The 18,771-nt window shown below is 36.4% G+C and overlaps 4 protein-coding genes across 4 annotated transcripts; 3 read left to right on the top strand and 1 right to left on the bottom strand.

Annotated features, from left to right (window-relative positions):
* Window positions 586–2,756, top strand: LOC104703936 (auxin-responsive protein IAA16). The gene is made up of 5 exons (XM_010420063.1): window positions 586–961; window positions 1,510–1,781; window positions 1,876–2,011; window positions 2,139–2,200; window positions 2,323–2,756. Exons 1-5 carry the CDS (start codon window positions 771–773, stop codon window positions 2,358–2,360), a joined length of 699 nt encoding a protein of 232 aa, XP_010418365.1. The 5' UTR covers window positions 586–770; the 3' UTR covers window positions 2,361–2,756.
* On the top strand, window positions 4,760–5,948 carry LOC104703838 (hevein-like preproprotein). Its single transcript, XM_010419957.2, has 2 exons — window positions 4,760–5,212; window positions 5,637–5,948. The coding sequence occupies exons 1-2, from the start codon at window positions 4,802–4,804 to the stop codon at window positions 5,805–5,807; spliced, it is 582 nt and encodes a 193-aa protein (XP_010418259.1). The 5' UTR covers window positions 4,760–4,801; the 3' UTR covers window positions 5,808–5,948.
* On the top strand, window positions 7,237–8,014 carry LOC104703742 (pathogenesis-related protein PR-4-like). The gene is made up of 2 exons (XM_019237487.1): window positions 7,237–7,510; window positions 7,670–8,014. The coding sequence occupies exons 1-2, from the start codon at window positions 7,250–7,252 to the stop codon at window positions 7,832–7,834; spliced, it is 426 nt and encodes a 141-aa protein (XP_019093032.1). The 5' UTR covers window positions 7,237–7,249; the 3' UTR covers window positions 7,835–8,014.
* LOC104703659 (ankyrin-3) lies at window positions 15,621–18,630 on the bottom strand. Its single transcript, XM_010419749.2, has 13 exons — window positions 18,436–18,630; window positions 18,101–18,163; window positions 17,862–18,032; window positions 17,636–17,767; window positions 17,398–17,537; window positions 17,217–17,303; window positions 16,992–17,117; window positions 16,751–16,891; window positions 16,604–16,669; window positions 16,414–16,515; window positions 16,152–16,322; window positions 15,987–16,066; window positions 15,621–15,901 (listed from the first exon to the last, which is right to left on the bottom strand). Exons 1-13 carry the CDS (start codon window positions 18,464–18,466, stop codon window positions 15,841–15,843), a joined length of 1,371 nt encoding a protein of 456 aa, XP_010418051.1. The 5' UTR covers window positions 18,467–18,630; the 3' UTR covers window positions 15,621–15,840.

Below are 18,771 nucleotides of genomic sequence, written 5' to 3'. Positions count from 1 at the left end.
GGCGGACCCTATAGGAAGAAGGACAACGAATCCATGGAATCAAAACACATGTTTGAAGCTGACAACTTTCGATTTCTTTCCCATCGATGGGTCCTTTATTGTCTTAGCTGTCATTTTTATTCCCGTTTTTATTATAGACCATATTATCACGTCCACGAGTAAATTAAAATATTTTCCGACAAAACACTCTTTTGTTAATATTGATATTAGTTTTCTTCTTCTTATTTTTTTTTCTTTTTCTTTCTTTGGTATATCAATAAAATTTTCTGTTTTGTTGTAAGAATTCATATGTATATATACATTTCTACTAGTAATGGTTTATTAATTAAATGAAATTAAACATAATTGGTAATTTAAAATTGGAAACAGAAAGGAGAAAATGTGCCAAGTTGGCCTTTGCCCACTGGCTTGGTCGCAATTATTCCCAGGGAAACAAATGACGCCATTCATGACATCATCTCCTCCCGACAACACTCTTTACGGTCCAACCAATCCCAGCATCCACCTGGCACCATCACGTCCGTTCAAATAAACCATCCTCTCAATGATGAGTTTTGATGGAGTATAATTTTATTTTTATACCCACACACGATCCAATATTTAGCCCTTTGTTTCTAGTTTCTCTCTACACATCTCACACCCCCTCTTTCTCTCTCTCTCTTCTAACTTTTTTTTTTATATATCAAAAGAACCCTAGAAGCCGAAGAATCTCTTACTCGTTGTCGGATTACCAGATTTGTTACTCGTTTGATAATCATTATCAAAGAAATATGATTAATTTTGAGGCAACGGAGCTGAGGTTAGGGCTGCCGGGTGGTAGTCACGGAGGAGAAATGTCCGTAAAAAATAATGGGAAAAGAGGATTTTCTGAGACCGTTGATCTCAAACTTAATCTTTCATCGACTGTTTCTGAAGCTGATTTAGAGAATATGAAGGAGAAGGTCGTGAAACCACCAGCAAAGTAAGAAACTTATTATATTCCAATCTCTATTTCAATTTTCAACTGATATTTTTGCTTCTAGCTAGATTCGGAAAAATTAGATTATACACATACTAGAACGGTCATGATTTAGAGATGGATGCGCTTTAACACGATTAACTAGCTAGGTTAGGGAACCCTCGGAATATTTAGGCAAATGATTCTCGTAAGATCTTTGATTTATATCATTGCTTTATTTTGGTTTTGCTCCATGTTTTGAATAGTTTTACAAATAGTATTTTTTGCTGATTAACAAAATATCCTTGCATACAAGTTAGGTTGAGTGTTCTGTTTGATTTTTTTTCTTTGTTTTTGTTTGGTCGGGAAGAATTAAGAAAAATACAAAACATAAGGAATCTTACTTTATCTACCAAAAAGATTTAAATAGTTTTTTGGACAGCTACAGCCACCTAACATCCGACACGTGTGAAACAACTAGTATAGATCATATACAAACATTTTCACAAAGGAAACTTATTAATTATTGAGAATATAAAAATAATATTAAATAAATCATTACGGAATTTCAGGACACAAGTTGTGGGATGGCCACCGGTACGATCTTTCCGCAAGAACGTCATGTCCGGCCAAAAACCGATCACCGGAGATGCCGTTGAAGGAAACGATAAGACTTCCGGCAGCAGTGGAGCCACCTCATCCGCCTCCGCATGTGCTGCTGCGGCTTACGTGAAGGTTAGCATGGACGGCGCACCGTACCTGAGAAAAATCGACCTGAAACTCTACAAAACTTACCAAGATCTCTCCAACGCCTTGAGCAAGATGTTCAGCTCTTTTACCATAGGTAAACAAAAAAGAAGTCAATATATAATTATACATCTACTAATTCTTTTTATAATATATATGTCAATTAAATTTTATTTTAAAAAAATCTTCAGGCAACTATGGACCACAAGGAATGAAAGATTTTATGAACGAGAGTAAATTGATCGATCTTCTAAACGGATCAGATTATGTTCCAACTTATGAAGATAAAGATGGTGACTGGATGCTCGTAGGAGACGTACCATGGGAGTGAGTATTCTTTTATTTTTTATTTTTTATAATATCTTTCAATTACATTAGTTTTTACATCTTTAATTATACGTGAATTATATATAGTGCAAATGTTTATTTACGTTTCGTTTGGATTCTTTTTTAGGATGTTTGTTGATTCATGCAAACGTATACGAATAATGAAGGGATCAGAAGCAATCGGACTTGGTTAGTATTTTTTTTTAATCTAAAATTGATTTGTGTAGTACTATTATTACTATATAAGTTTTTATGGATTTAGTTTGTAATTATTTGCTCATACAAAAATTTCTACCAATATTATATTGCAGCTCCAAGGGCATTAGAAAAGTGCAAGAACAGAAGCTGAGAGTTCTTGACGACATTTCTTGTTCTTACTCAAAAAAAAAAAGGAAAGAAAGACCGGTTCGATCGGTTGGATATCTCAAACCGAGAAAAGCCAAACCGGCTCGAAACTACTGTTCCGAGCAGGGAGTTTGCGTATGATATTAATAAGTTATAATAATATTGATGTATTACATTTTTTTTTAAAATCGTTTTTGTTATATGTATTATATGTATGCATATAAATATGTATGTTTTGTTAGGTTGCATCCATTTTCGTTTAAAACAGTTTTTGTTTTTACGCATTAATCGTGTTGTCTATATGGTCAGTGTCCGTAAGGCATCTTTAATGTGTTACTTTGACGTGTCAAAATTACTATTCACGTTTACACTTCTCATAAATTACTTGTTTTGTTATGCATTTGTAAACTCATTTTTTCATTTACAACCATCTTAAAATTATACTATTGTTAATTTTTTATATTAGTAAATAGTAACATTTCAATAAGTTGACTAAAATGCCATGAAAGGTTAAGTAGTCGTAAGAACCAGCAACAAATTGAAGTTGAATAGTATTTTCGTATCAATAGAACTTGATCAGGACCAACAATGAACATTTGACAGATACACACAAAGAACCCAAAATTCAATTTACTTGTTTTACAAAATTAGTTACAATTAACGTTTTTTGGTTGAAACTGAAAACATATATGAGAAACTTCAATATAGATCAAGGTAATGTCTAATGTGGGTGGTGGAAAGGGCAAGAGCATGTGGATAGTGTAGAGTTGCTGGGGGACAATACTTTAATGTATTCTAAATAAATTAATAACGTCTTCTTTAATATGTATGCTCCATTATTGATGCTTTACGCTGTCATCGACATCCATCGCCTCAACAAACAATGGAACGATGATAGTGCTTTATTAATTACATCTTTATTTAACTAATTTTTTGATAAAATTTGATCAACTCACCAATTGGTTGTAAAAGATGTTAAAAAAATGGCTGCTTACGAACAAATACGCTGGTACGAATTAACAAAAGAAAGTGAAAGATTCAAGAAGTGTTCTAAGATGAAGATCCACTTAGCTAGTCAAATAGACGAAATCAAGTTTCTCAATAAAAGTGAGTTGTTGATTTTAGCGAGGAAATGCTGGCGAAGTTTGGGCAAACAAAAAATCATAAAATTTTGAGAGCTCATATGAATCAAGCACCGTCACTTGGCCTTGATTCGAAAGATAAAGTAGGCTATGTCAAATTATGAATTACATAGATATAGAAAAACAAAGTTGAATTGAATTATATTATAGGTCATATGTAATTGAAATTAATCTTTCATATATGGGCAGAATGATAGTTAGAATTTTAAATCATTGCGAGAAAAGGGGGATCGGCAAAGATGTGGGCTATATCTGATATGGCCTACGTACGTACGTAACGTACAAACTCTTCCACAGTTCCACTCGTCGTCTTTCTTATTCGCTGGTTTATCCTTGTCAGTTGTAACCAATTCGAAACGGACTTGATATGGGCTCAGTTTCGTCTAACCAGCCCGTCTGGCCCATTAAGCTCACAAACAAACAACTCAAGTTGACTGAAGTCAACATTCAGAGGCCTCTCGCTAGGTGTCAAAGTGGAAAATTCATCTGTTGTATTGTCACCAAAACAATTATTACTAGGAGTTGTATGGAACCATTGTTTCCTTACGCACCACCACCATAGAAGACATTTTACGCTGCTAAGCGAATTAAAAAAACTTAAAATAATCCAAAATTGACAAAATCAATGGATCTATCATGTAGACTTTGATTAGTCAAATGAACGAATCAATACGATATTTATTGTCAATGAGAGCGACTCTTATCTACCAAAGGTCCGTCCAAGGCTGCTATTTTCTTCTACAAACAAAAACATTCACAATTAGCCGCCTCTCTTCATTAGTCATCATCTGTTTCTTGATGCACGAGTATACACACAATGCTCCCTTGTTTTAAACCGTCCGATTAGATAACATTGACCAGTTAAGCTCCCGTTTAAAGAATATCGACGGTTCTTAGACACTCATATGATCATATCCATCACGCCATCTTAATTACTCGTAAAAGAGTACTATGCCATGGATTTTTTTCCAAATATTATTTCACTTCTTAGTTTAATTGTCTTTTCCAATGATTAAAAAAGTTTACGAATTTCCAAATTACTTTAATTTCAAAGGAGATTGAAACCACTTACAATTTTAAAACTTTAACAACATAGGTAATATATACAGAGTTTCCAACAAATTAAAAATTAAATATCCAAGTAGTATTATATAGTATATATTTAACGTCTGTAATTAAATCAATTGGGTAAAATCACAAGAAAAAACATTACTATTATATATATTCATATGTATATATATATATATATATATAGACACATGCATTAGAATTAGACCACCAAGAATACAAAAACCTACCGATCATGAATATCAGACTTTGCATAACCATCATACTTTTATCATACACCGCGGCCACGGTGGCGGGACAACAATGCGGCCGTCAAGCTGGTGGTCGTACTTGTCCCGGTAACATCTGCTGCAGCCAGTACGGGTATTGCGGCACCACGCCAGAGTATTGTTCTCCGGCTAATAACTGCCAGAGCAATTGTGGGGGTAGCGGACCTAGCGGTTCAGGTGAGAGCGCGAAGAACGTACGCGCCACTTACCATATTTACAATCCGGCGCAGAACAATTGGGATCTGAGAGCCGTGAGTGCTTACTGCTCCACGTGGGATGCTGATAAGCCGTACGCGTGGCGGAGCAAGTATGGCTGGACTGCCTTCTGCGGACCGGCTGGACCTCGTGGTCAAGCTTCTTGCGGCAAGTGCTTAAGGGTAAGTTAATTATCTTTTTTTTCTAAATTTATCTTTATATATAACATGATCCAACCAAATCTGCTTTTAATCCAAGTTAACTGAAAATAGGCACCTAAAATATTATTTCCAAATCCTTTTTATACCTAAAATAAGTATGATTTTGACAGATTATTTTAATATTAGGATCAAAGTTAACAGATCAATTAGTATTTTTTTTTTTTTTTTTTTACATTCAGATCTTGTTATTAGTATGTTTTTTTTACATGCAAATTCAGAAAAATCCAGTAAGAACCTGATGAAATATTATAGAGATTTTAAAAGATACTATTATAATGTACATCAACTTTAATATCGTACTTTAGCTTGCTATATATATATATATATATAGCCGATAAATATAGACTATATAGTGATTAACAGCGGTGTGTATAAATGAATACAGGTGAGAAACACAAGAACAAATGCTGCAGTAACGGTGAGAATAGTGGACCAATGTAGCAATGGAGGATTGGATTTGGATGTTGCAATGTTCAATCAAATAGACACCGATCGTAATGGCTATCAGCAAGGCCATCTCATTGTTGACTACCAGTTTGTTAACTGTGGGGATTAATGAACTCATTGGGCAGCCTGATTCTAATTAAAAACATCTGTATTCCGAGGTTATATCGGTCTATACATACAATAAAAGACTTGTGTGTTAAGGATATGTTTCGCATAAATAATTAAGGAACTTATTATATGAAGATCGATACTTCTTCGGCAGTACTTATTATTACATATTAATTAATTAAATCCAAAAACTATAGATAAAAGAATACTAATGGATAAAAAAAAAAGAATACTAATGGATAAGGTGACTACACATATCGAATTTCTAGGATCAAAATGACATGAGATCAGATATACAAGATGTAAATATGTAATGTCATAGACCGGGGAATAACGTTCTACGTACAATTATTAATATACGAACGGTGGTCTTGGCAAGACGTGCACGTTTTGATTAGAAAATGGCAAGTTGGTAACTTTGTCTTGTCTTTCTTCTGTCTCTAGGTATTTTTATTGATTAGATAACATAAATACTTGTGATAAAACTAATAACAAAAAGAAATGTCTATAACTGAAAAAGGTTGGCAAAAAAGTAATTTTTTTTTGAAAATACACATTTCTTCACTAGAATTAAGTATTTCCTTATACAAGTGTTAAAACTATATTACTTAATAAAAATTAATTAATAATGTCAAACTTACGAATCAAAACGATGGAATAAACATCAAACTCGGTTATTTTCTATTATATTAAAATTTTTAACATTCAAATTTATTTTATTAATCCAATAATTTATAACCATTTTTTTTTGTCAACCACTGGGCTACAACAGACCCACCCATTAGCCTAATCCATACATCCATAGTGATCATGACTCGATATCTGGTGTGATGATGCCTTGTGCATTAAGAACTTACCATTGACCACTACATTAAAGTCACTTCACTTAATTATAACCCTATTTAATAAATAGTAATTTTTGTATTAATTTATTTATTAGAATATTATATATATATAGTAGTTGAGTTAAATTTTTCATTTTTTTTGTTGTCGAATTAAAATTAAAATATTTAAGTATTTAGATTAAATTACTTGAAAAAGATTAACCAAAAGCTATACATGGATGTCCAAAAAATTATTGTAGAAATTATAATGTCCTAGATATGATAGCGAGGAGAGAAAGCCTCTTATTGTAGACGGCCATATAGCCAATTAATGTCTAAGAAGAAGGCCAATTAAGCTACACTGTTGCAGATTTAGATTTTTATTTTCTTACTACGTCAAGCAAAATTATATTTTTCCATAACCCAAAATATAATGGTACTAGAAACGTCTACAAAGAATAGTAATAACATTGAATATTCAAATCAAAGCCAAAGAGTTATAAACAACGGTCAAAACTTTTTATTAGGCTAAACTAGTCAAATCATAGTATATATTGTCTATAAATAGAGTTTCATCATTTCTTTAATTAAAGAAACATTAAAATAACTGAGAAAAAGAATGTCAAGAATTAGCATATGTGTGTTTGTGTTGCTATGTGCCTTTGGGGCCAAAGCAGCCGCTCAATCCGCTCCTAGCGTAAGAGCAACTTACCATTTCTACAATCCTGCACAAAACAACTGGGATCTTTACCGAGTAAGTGCGTATTGCTCAACGTGGGATGGGAACCAACCGCTTGAGTGGCGTCAGAGGTACGGCTGGACTGCTTTCTGTGGTCCAGTTGGACCGACCGGTCGTGACTCTTGCGGTAAATGCTTAAGAGTAAGTCACTAATTTTATCTCTTTCAAAAATCACGTATTGAAGCAAACGTCGTTATCATGTATATAAAATAGTGGGCATGTGTCATACATATCCTATTCCGTTTAATGCTTCTTAGCGTCTTAAACGTAATATTATTAATAACCAAAAACAATACACAGGTAACGAATACTGCGACAAGAGCGCAAGCAACGGTGAGAATCGTTGATCAGTGTAGTAACGGCGGTTTGGACTTAGACGACGGCGTTTTCAAGCAGCTTGATACTGATGGTCAGGGATACGCTCGTGGGCACTTGATTGTCAGTTACGAGTTTGTCAACTGCTGAAGATCTTCATCTATTGATCTTCTGTTCATATATATAGCACATATATATCTCCTTATTATATATATGCTAATAAGATGAAAATAAATGCTACCATGTCTTATCTTTCATAACAAAAAGAAAATAATGTATGTGAAAATTATAGTTGTTAAGGAATAAAGTGATAATTGGGTTTTAATATAACGGTTAATCCATGCAAATATTTGCATCCGTATGCTACATACCGGCGACAGCAAGGAAGTAATCATTCACTGATCCAAAAATTCCAAATACTTAAAAATTGGGACCCCGTAGGCTCGTACGATGCCATAACCCCTAAAGACTAAAGAGACATAACATCTAAACATCTGTCCCCTCTAATAAATGATCAATCTTATTTCCTCTTAAAGCTTCCAATTTCCACCACAAAGCTTGAAAAGCAGCCATAGACATCCCAATGATCCCTTGCATCTTCCTCACACAAATAACTAAATATTTTCAAACCAAGAATATTTGAGCGAGCAAGAAATTAAAAATCCAAAAACCACAAATCTCAAGATAAAAAAAAAAGAAAAGCAAAATCCAACATATATACAACACAACTTTAGCAAGGTAACAAGGTTATGGAGAGGTGAAGAAAATGCTAAATTCGTATAGAACAAAAAGTTTAGCCCATCGGAACCTCATAACTTCACTGAGACTTTATATGATGGGGGCGGTCACAATCATAGGTAACTCATTGATGATGTTTGGCGTGAATGATTTGAAGAGTTTGCCTTTGAACGTTTGTCATATGCTTGATTTAAATACCATGAACTAGGATGAGAAACAAACCATGTAAGTCACCATCTGTCTGTCTTCTTTCATAGTTAATTGTTATGTCTAACTAACTGGTGTAAAAATTTTGCAGTGGTTCACCACCATCTCCAAGATCTTTTCATGTTGTTGCTTCTTACAAGGACATAAAGATTTTATATATATGGTGGCTTGTTTACCGTAGACATACTTGATGGCTATGGTGGACTTTGTCAGCAATACAATTGTTAATATACAACAAAGTAATGACAATTATATATAAAATGTAGATACAATTGTTAATATATTTATTGAGAAATTATTTAAATTATTCGTTTACATGATTGTGAGAAAGACTCTTGATAATTAAAAAATTTCAATGCACTTTAAATTTTGTAGTATATTTGTGAAGTAGTAATAAACTAATTTTATACTCCCTTCTTGAAACTAATGTTTTGCAATAAAAACAACTTAAATATATACATCTAGTTTCTAAAAAAAAAAGTGTACCAACTTGGTTCATTTTGTCTCAAAATGTATTTACTAATGTTTTTATCAAAAATAATAGATGATCGTTTATACTTCAGTGATAAAAATAGTTTGCACACTTCATTTTGTTTGATATAACTGTTGAAGAAAAAATTATATTAATTTTTTGAAGATTATATCAATAAGAAAAGATTCAAGTTAATGAAGATTATATTAAATGAATTAGTACTAAGAACAACTTATTTTATCATATATAAATTCATAATAATATTAGGATTCATAATATTATTTCGGAATTAATATGTTTTTAATTTCTTAAATTAATAGGATTTTGTTGTTGAGAAAAAAAAACCTGATAAAAAGGTTCCTTTTTGTAAAAGGGAAAAAAAATATCTTGTTTAATAATCTTTTTAGGTTGGGAGAAAAATAACTCATCTACTCGTAAAACTATTTAATATCTAAATTGTTGCTAATTTTAAACGTGCGGCTTAACTGTTCTTTACGTTCATCGCAGAACTATTAACGATGTTAAGATCTAACCACACGTGTTTGTATAGATATATACAACATCTTTTTGCTATAATTTCGATAAATTGACATGGTCTAGTGGTCTTATTTGAATTAATTAATAGCCCTCTGATGCCGGTTCGATCTCTCCCCCTTGCATTTTTTTTTTTTTAACTGCCAAATCCCATATATTAAGTTATCGGAGATGACTTTCTTCGTTAGAGAGCCAATTAGGTTCCGACGAGCTTACATGGAAAAAACAGAAACTTCGTGCTCTTGCACATTTTGCAAGTTTATCGGCACGTATATTATCTTCTCGAGGAATATATCTAATACTAAAGTTAGCAAATCTATCTCTGAAATAAATAAAATTCTGATGAAAAGGTCGACCAATCTTCAATATTAGACATCATCGTTAGGAGATCTAAGCAATCCGTAGCAAAGAGAGCTTTATCTAAGTTCAAGGCCAAAAGGCACTTCATAGCCCAAACAAGGGTGTCTAGCTCTGCATGTAAGGGAGATAGGCTTCTACGCGAACCTTTAAGCCCCATTTGCAAGAATCTAGCACCGAAAGAAGCAATCCAGCCGTGTCCACTCCTATCCACCTCTGCATGCCAAGATCCGTCTATAAAACATACAAGGCAATCTTATGGGATTTGGGTCGATATGCCTGCTTCTACTAACTCTGATGGTATGTCTCTATTGTTCGCTCTTCTCCATACTTCTTCTTCTTGGATGGCTTTCTCCAGAGTATCTTGCGGAGACTCGGATATACTTTCAAAAACTTTCTTGTTTCTTGCCTTCCAAATGTACCACATCATCCAAGGGAACGTCCTCAAGTTTTGATCAATTGCACCAAAGTCTCTACCGCGCCGATATAGAAAATCGAGGTTGCTATATAGGGAAGATGAAGGGAACACCATAGGATGGGAAGATATTGTCGATAAGGCCCATACTTGACGTGCTGGGGGGACATTCAAATAGTATATGATTTATAGTTTCCTCCTCCCCTCCACATCTAGGACAATCTTTAACTCTACCAATATGGCGATAATGCAGGCGTTGACATGTAGCCAAGCACCCAGTCACACATTGCCACACGAAATGTTTAAGCTTTTGTGATGTTTTTAACTTCCATGCTTGCGCCTTGAGTGTTGTAACACTTGGCTCCTGAAAAGGGAGGTCGCAAACAGGGCGAGAGATAGCTCTCGCGGCTTTGTACCCAGACTTAACGGTATAATTCCCAGACTTTGTCAAGGTCCAAGAATAACCATCCCTCGAGGCATTTAAGCTCGGTTTGATTCCCAAAATAAGGGTAATTTCTTTCGGGGGGAAAAGTTCCCGAAGACGTTCCAGCTTCCACTTTTTTGTATTGTAGTCGATAAAAGTGTTAACACATATCAAGGGATTTCTCTCAATATTTAATCCTTGTGGCGGCCGCACAGGAGTATCTGGGATCCACGGTTCAGTCCAGATGCACTTGTTGAACCCCGAACTTATGGTCTTGCGGATTCCGTACGAGAGAACATGTTTTGCCGCCAACATGCTTCTCCAACCATATGAGGGTCGATTGGATACTTGTATCTCTAATGGACTACAATATCGAAAGTATCTCCCTTTGAGAACTTTACTAAGGAGGGAATCTGGATATCTCAGCAACCTCCATAGCTGCTTTGCCAAAAGAGCAAGATTAAATTCTTCTAGTGTTCGGAAACCTAGCCCACCTTCAGAAAGTTGAGTACACATCTTCTCCCATGAGATCGAGTGTAGACCTCTATTATCTGCTCTATTGCTCCACCAAAAATCAGCAATCGCACTAGTTAGTTTTGAACAGATAGCTTTTGGTAAGAGAAAACACGACATTACATATGTCGGAATTGCTTGTGCCACTGATTTTATCAGGACTTCCTTGCCTCCCTTGGATAGGGATTTTGAGGTCCATAAGTTCACCCTCTTATGGAGTCTGTCCCTTACAAATGCAAAGATTTGTGCTTTTGACCCATGAATCTTCTCAGGGAGACCCAAGTATGTACCCATGCCTCCTTCTTGTGATATTCCAACAATAGATTTGATCTCTTGTCGTATATGGGACGAGACCTCGGTTCCAAACATGATGGAAGATTTAGAGAAGTTGATTTCTTGTCCGGACGCCTCGCCATAAAAGCGGATTATATCGATAATTTCTTTGCATGGCTGAGGATCAACTTTACAAAAGAATAAACTATCGTCTGCAAAAAGTAAGTGGGAAACCTGTGGGCTTGCGTTCGAGATACGTAAACCCTGAATGTTCTCCTCTCTTTCGGCATTCCTAATTTGAGCGATTAAGGCCTCTGTGGAAAGTATAAATAGATACGGGGAGATCGGGTCCCCTTGACGAATCCCACGTGTTGGCCTAATCCGACCCTTGGGCTCCCCATTGATCAAAATGCGGTAGGAGACGGAAGTAATGCATTGCATTATCCAACCCACCCATTTTTGATCAAATCCCATTTTTTTCATCAAAGCTCGTAGGAAATTCCACTCCACCCTATCATAAGCTTTACTCATGTCCGTCTTAATTGCCATGAATTTCTTACGGTTGGCCTTGTTAGAACGGNATGCAAAGATTTGTGCTTTTGACCCATGAATCTTCTCAGGGAGACCCAAGTATGTACCCATGCCTCCTTCTTGTGATATTCCAACAATAGATTTGATCTCTTGTCGTATATGGGACGAGACCTCGGTTCCAAACATGATGGAAGATTTAGAGAAGTTGATTTCTTGTCCGGACGCCTCGCCATAAAAGCGGATTATATCGATAATTTCTTTGCATGGCTGAGGATCAACTTTACAAAAGAATAAACTATCGTCTGCAAAAAGTAAGTGGGAAACCTGTGGGCTTGCGTTCGAGATACGTAAACCCTGAATGTTCTCCTCTCTTTCGGCATTCCTAATTTGAGCGATTAAGGCCTCTGTGGAAAGTATAAATAGATACGGGGAGATCGGGTCCCCTTGACGAATCCCACGTGTTGGCCTAATCCGACCCTTGGGCTCCCCATTGATCAAAATGCGGTAGGAGACGGAAGTAATGCATTGCATTATCCAACCCACCCATTTTTGATCAAATCCCATTTTTTTCATCAAAGCTCGTAGGAAATTCCACTCCACCCTATCATAAGCTTTACTCATGTCCGTCTTAATTGCCATGAATTTCTTACGGTTGGCCTTGTTAGAACGGAGAGCATGGAAGTTTTCTTGGGCGATGAGGATATTATCTGTGATTAATCTGCCTGCTACCAAGGCAGATTGGGTTTCGGATATAAGTTCCGGTAAAAACCTCTTGAAACATAAGCTCAAAATTTTTGAGATCACCTTATAGCTCACATTACACAAGCTAATAGGGCGGAATTTTGACATTTCACGGGGTCGTTTTCCTTTCGGGATTAAACATATATTTGTTTCATTTAGCTTGCCATCAAAGATTCCAGAGCTAAAGAAAATTTTCACCATTTTAGTGAGTTCACCTTTTATTGTTTCCTAAAATTTTTGAAAGAACAAAGCAGTCATCCCATTTGGACATGTAGCCTTTCCCGGGTTCAGGGAGAACAATGCTCATTTGACTTCCTCTTCTGATATTTCTTTTGTAAGATGCTCGTTCATAGCAGGTGTGACCAAAGTAGGAACATCCTTAATGGCCATTGTAGGATTGCTCGCATTCGAGGATGAAAAAAGCTTGTTGAAGTAATCCACCGTAACTTTTTCTATTCCTTCTTCTGTATCAACCCATACTCCAATCTGATTAAGAATGTCAATGATCTTGTTCCTTGCCCTCCTTTGTTTTGTGGAAGCGTGGAAGAATTTTGTATTTTTATCTCCTTCTGCAAGCCACAGTTCTCTGCTTTTTTGGTGACACTATACTTCCTCTTCCCTATAGGCCTCACAGAGCTGCCATTTTAGATTGAGCAGAGTTTCCTTCGATGCTTGATCATCTTCATAGGTCTCATCAATCTTTACTTGGAGCTCTTTAATCAATTTTTCTGAGTTTGTTTGATTATTGTTCTTCCAAATGGAGATAGCTCGTTTGCAATTGTGGATTTTTTTCATGATTGATCGTTCGACGGAAAAATCTTCATCTCCCCATCCATCTAACACTGCCTCTTTAAGGCCTGGCTTATCAATCCACCTCTTATCAAACATAAACCTTCTCAAAAACTTTTTTGGACGTGTTAGTATTGATGCGAGGAGAGGACGATGGTTTGAACCCCACATCTTCAAGTACTCCACATTAATGTGGGAAAAGATATTGTGCCACTCTTCGTTTCCCATGGCTCTATCCAAGCGACACCGAATCTTACCATTTGACTGTTGACCAATCCATGAAAATTGATTTCCTTGAAAAGGAAAGTCGATTAACCCACATGAATCAATCATAGCACGAAAAGGTAGAAATGAGGCTTCTGATCTTTTTTTCCCTCCCCTCTTCTCATGATTCCCTGTTATTTCATTGAAATCTCCTATAATAAACCATGCTTCGGGTCGAGTGACTCCAATACGCATTAATCGTTCCCACACATATTCACGATTTGCAGGGACAGGATAACCGTAGATAAAAGTCATAAAAACTCGGTTTCCATTAATGATGTCTATTAAACGATCATCTAACAACAAAAACTTAACCGGATAGTCTTTTGAATAGAGAAGAGCTAAACCTCCACTAGTGCCATCAGGCTCAACAGTTTGGAGATTGTCAAATCCTAAATCAACTTGCAAGGTTTGCAGAAATGTCTTTTCATTCTTGGTCTCAGATAAAAACATAAAACCTGGAGAGTACATGCGGCACATCTCTCACAGTCGACGAGAAGTCTTTTTAGCTCTCGCCCCTTAACAATTCCATGCCAAAGTTCTCATAAATTAGTTCCGGAAAGAGATTGATACCCCATTGTACTAATGTTGTGTTGAGTAATTTTTAATTCTGAGAGTATATAATTCTCGGAACGAGGGATGGAAACTGATATTCTATGATTTCTCAGTTTTAACAAATCGAATTTATTGTCTTCACAATTCAGTGAAAAATGTTTTCTCTCATGATATGAGGACATTGGTAACTTGCATAACACCATCAAAAAGAAGTGTGACACGTATGGTGGCATTGGTAAACATTCCATGTAGGAAGATTGTTTAAATGAACTCTCTTTAAAAGAGGAAATTAGAACAATTAGGTGCATAGCATTGGGCCTTGGGGACATGTTCTCTAATGGGCCATCAAAATTCCACGAAACAGCCTTTGCATCAAAGGCCCACCAAGAAGTCTCGTGTTGACCTAGATACGTCATAATCGGAGCACAGCGATGACGGCTACTAGCTTCCAGGGAGAAAGAGATTCTCGGTTAACAGCATAATCAGCCTGAAAAGGTACTCCGACCACCGGATCTTGAGAACCCACTGTCAGATCTTGAACGCCGACCACAGACAGCCACAGCCCAAGAGATTTCTTCAGAGACTTTGAACGTCGAGCTTTCTTCACAATTGTGGAAATGGTTATGTAAAAAAACACGCCAGAAAAAGCTAAGCCGGCGGAGGGGGAAAAGAAACTGAAGCTTCTGCCTTGATTGAGGTATCTTAGTGCTCATTGCAGGAAGAGGAGCTGGGAGTAAGGCTTGAGAAGAGTTAAACCAAGCTTGCAATGAACTTTGCATGAAGCTAGAAATTATAAGTGAGACTCTGCATTTTGCAGGAAAAATCTCCCAAGAGAAGTGAAACTTGGGAAAGAGAAACTGGGATAAAGAGAGGTGTTTGAAGATGATGAATATTCATCAGGCCTAGGAGAAGAAAAACTCAGCTTCGAGATCCAGATTCAAAAAATTGAACTGGGTAGAACTTCGGGAGACGTGCCTGAGAGCATCACGAGTTCAATCTTTCACAAGAAAGATAAATCTACAATTGTGTGTAAGTTACTAAGAATAAAATTATAAATGACTACAGTATATATAAACCGGGTAATTTGAAATGGTATACGAATGATGATGATGATGATATAAACTGTTGTCCAATAATTTATAGCTGATCTTTTCACTCCAATCAAATCGCGCATTAAGTTTCCGGTTAGGGTTCACAATAACAAAAAAAATCCGACCACAAACAAAACTTGGTTCCTAAAAAACATTTCAGTACATTAAGCAAGTGCATATGAGGGAGAACAAGATAAGAAGCAGATCAAAACTTCATACAGATACTAAATGGAGCCATCTCTAGAATAGATCTTATGATTTCGCCTTTACCTCATCCTTCCCATGAAACTTCCTTCCTGCATCTACAGCTTCTCTGTAGAAGAAAAGAGAGGTAACAAACATCATTTATCTTGAAACACGATAAGGAAACAAAAACATCATAAGGGTTTCTCACGAACCTGAAAGCATCAACGAGCTCCTTGCTTTCAGGGCTAAGCAATACTCCCTCGTAAAAAGCATTGGCTGCCTCCTCAAACCGCTGGGGATTCATGAGAAGATTGGTGAATCATACAGTTTCAATGATTAACGATCAAATCTATTTAGTGGAAATAGATGGATCTTACCTCTAGCAAACGCAGAGCAGCGCCTTCTCTGAAACAAGCTTTAGGCCAATCGGGTTTTAGTTCTCTGCAGGCTTTGGCATCGGATAAGGCATGCTCAGCTTGTCCTAACCGCAACCAGCAGAGGCTTCGGTTTGAGTATAAGGTATGATCCGTTGGGTCAAAATCAATTGCCTATGTTCAAACAAAAATGCAACAAAATCACATATATGCCTAAATTAAGAATCTTGTTCTGATTTTTAGAAGAAGTTTTAGAGTTGAATACTTGTGTGTAAGCGTCAATAGCCATCTGGAAATCTTTTCTGTGAAAGGCGTCTTGTCCTCTTGCTTTTGCTTCTGCAGCTTTCGCCTTTGCTTCTGGGGAGACCTGTGGAAGTTTATAAATGATAATCTTCTTCAAGTACTCAAAAAAACTCAATGTAAGAGAAATGCATATCAATCAAAGTATGAAGTACCTCAGGAAGATCTCTCTTGATCCCAGTCTCTCCGGATTTCGCCTTGTTTGCGTTTTCCTCTTGTTCCTGAATATGTTTTAAGTTGTTTCAGACAAGATGTATCAAAGTAGTTGAGAGTGAAAACCAGGAGAGATGTAATATCCATACTTTGTTTGCTTTCATGTGAGCGAGGATTCCATCTACTGTCCAGTCCGAAACAGATTCGAGTTTTGTTGTCAACGGGAAGAGGATCTCAACAACCTTTCTGTTGTCTCTAGCAGCCGCAACTTCTATTGGCTTGTTGCCTTCCTGAGAGTTTACGGTAAAATCAGCAAAGTTAGACAAGAATTGTTTCATATCGGATCAAATGAGCAATTTGCTAATGAACTGATTTCCAAGTTGGTTTTACCTCGTCTTTCTGATTTGGATCAGCCCCAGCTTTAAGTAAACAGTTGATTAGCTCAAGGTTTCCAATATCAGCCGCAATGTGCAATGGAGTTGCACCACCAGCAAAAACGTTAGCTTTGGCACCTGCCTGTAGAAACGAAAAGAACATTATTGTGTTAGCTCGGATTTAAGATGCTTGGAAACTGAACCAACGCAATACAAGAGATTAAGAAGATGTCATTCATACCTTGACCAACAACTCTAAGCATGCTAGAGAACCAGCAGCCACTGCAGATAACAACGGAGTGATATCATCTTCAGTCTCAGCATTAGGCTGCAGAATCACCAAACGAAGAAAATTTTTTTAAGGTTTATTGGAAAGTACGGTTCCAGATGGATCATTATATAGAGATAAGAAAAAAGTTTACATTGGCATTGTGTTGTAACAGGACTTCCACAGCATCTTTTTGGTCGTGGCCAGCAGCCCAGATTAATGGCGTGCCAGATTCACTTTCAGAATCAACAGGAACACCTCTGGAGAGCAATTCCTTTAGCAACTCGATTTCTCCTAATAAATGTATAGAGAAGACATAATAAGTAAAACAGAACACTGCATGACTGGAAAAATTTGAAATCAAATTAGTAACAGAGAAACTGATAACCAACCAGTCCCAGCCGCATGATGCAATGCTGTGGCTCCTAGTTCACTTGCTATATTAGGGTCAGCTCTGTGCTCTAAAAGATACTTTGCCGTTCCAATCTGTCCTTGTCTTGCAGCATGAACAAGCGCAGTATCCCCTGCAAAAACCATAACAATCTCACAGATCAAGTTTCAAATTAATGAGTTTGGGAATAAAAAGCAAAGTGTAAAAATACAAAGAAACACACAAACCAGCTTCATCTTTGGCATCAGCATTGAGTTTCAGCTCTTCTAAAAGATAGCTACATATATCAGTTTGCCCTTCTCTTGCAGCAAAGTGAAGCGCCCCACGTTTGTTTGCGTCTTTAATACTCTCCACAGTTTTTGTCAAGTCTTTTCCTTCATCAAGCTCCTTAGCAACCTCTGCTTGGAGAAGTGATATTAGTAGACAAAAACAAATATTGAGAAAAAAAAAAAAAAAAGGAACTCACTCTTGAGGAATTCAAGGTTCCCTGTACAAGCTGCATTCAGGAATTGCTGAACTTTCTCCCTCGCTGGAGTAAGAATTCAAAGAAGAAACAAATTAGAGATTCAAACTAGCTAGAAAACTTAGACTCTCCCAGCAAGTGTTCAACTTCAATTCTTATCTACTTTGATTGAAACTAATACAAAACGGAAGAAAAAAACAAACTTGTCCATCAGATCAATTCAACTAAAGAAAACTAAGAGAACCCATCAAGGAATCTAGAATTGAAACGCATTGAAAGACAGAGAGATCGATACATCGTTCATTCGAAACATATAGTATAGCAGGAAGAGAGCAAACCTGCAAGAGCAGTAGAAGCATCAGGAGCCATAGCAGATACTAAGCCCTAACTTGTGTGTCTCGGATAAGTTAATGAAACTTGGAAGTAGGTTTTTGGATATCTCTCCAGTTAGTTTGGTTCGTCGATACCGGAGTTTGTGTCTGATTATCAGAAATCTGAAGAAAGCTCGGAGTCAGAGAGGCTTCTAGGTTTTAAGAAGATTCGAGAGAGGAGGTGCTTTTTTTTAATCATTTTATAGTTTTGAAATTTACACCCTCAGATATTTAACTATTACGAAACACACCCTATAATTTATTTACTTTAAACATACACCCGACTTCTCAATTCTTACATCA

Source organism: Camelina sativa, chromosome 1, assembly GCF_000633955.1.
Source record: "Camelina sativa cultivar DH55 chromosome 1, Cs, whole genome shotgun sequence".
Lineage (NCBI taxonomy): Eukaryota > Viridiplantae > Streptophyta > Magnoliopsida > Brassicales > Brassicaceae > Camelina > Camelina sativa.
The sequence above is the reverse complement of the archived record's forward strand: the minus strand, read 5'-3'. Positions and strand labels throughout refer to the sequence as shown.

Excerpts from the sequence above, each read along its gene's own strand:
- LOC104703936 (XM_010420063.1), top strand. The coding sequence starts at position 771 with ATGATTAATTTTGAGGCAACGGAGCTGAGGTTAGGGCTGCCGGGTGGT. Across the intron at positions 1,782-1,875 it reads GTTCAGCTCTTTTACCATAG|GCAACTATGGACCACAAGGA; the intron begins GTAAACAAAAAA and ends AAAAATCTTCAG. Across the intron at positions 2,012-2,138 it reads GTAGGAGACGTACCATGGGA|GATGTTTGTTGATTCATGCA; the intron begins GTGAGTATTCTT and ends ATTCTTTTTTAG.
- LOC104703838 (XM_010419957.2), top strand. The coding sequence starts at position 4,802 with ATGAATATCAGACTTTGCATAACCATCATACTTTTATCATACACCGCG. Across the intron at positions 5,213-5,636 it reads CTTGCGGCAAGTGCTTAAGG|GTGAGAAACACAAGAACAAA; the intron begins GTAAGTTAATTA and ends AAATGAATACAG.
- LOC104703659 (XM_010419749.2), bottom strand. The coding sequence starts at position 18,466 with ATGGCTCCTGATGCTTCTACTGCTCTTGCAG. Across the intron at positions 16,067-16,151 it reads CTGCTCTGCGTTTGCTAGAG|CGGTTTGAGGAGGCAGCCAA; the intron begins GTAAGATCCATC and ends ATGAATCCCCAG. Across the intron at positions 15,902-15,986 it reads GAGCTCGTTGATGCTTTCAG|AGAAGCTGTAGATGCAGGAA; the intron begins GTTCGTGAGAAA and ends TTTCTTCTACAG.
- LOC104703742 (XM_019237487.1), top strand. The coding sequence starts at position 7,250 with ATGTCAAGAATTAGCATATGTGTGTTTGTGTTGCTATGTGCCTTTGGG. Across the intron at positions 7,511-7,669 it reads CTTGCGGTAAATGCTTAAGA|GTAACGAATACTGCGACAAG; the intron begins GTAAGTCACTAA and ends AACAATACACAG.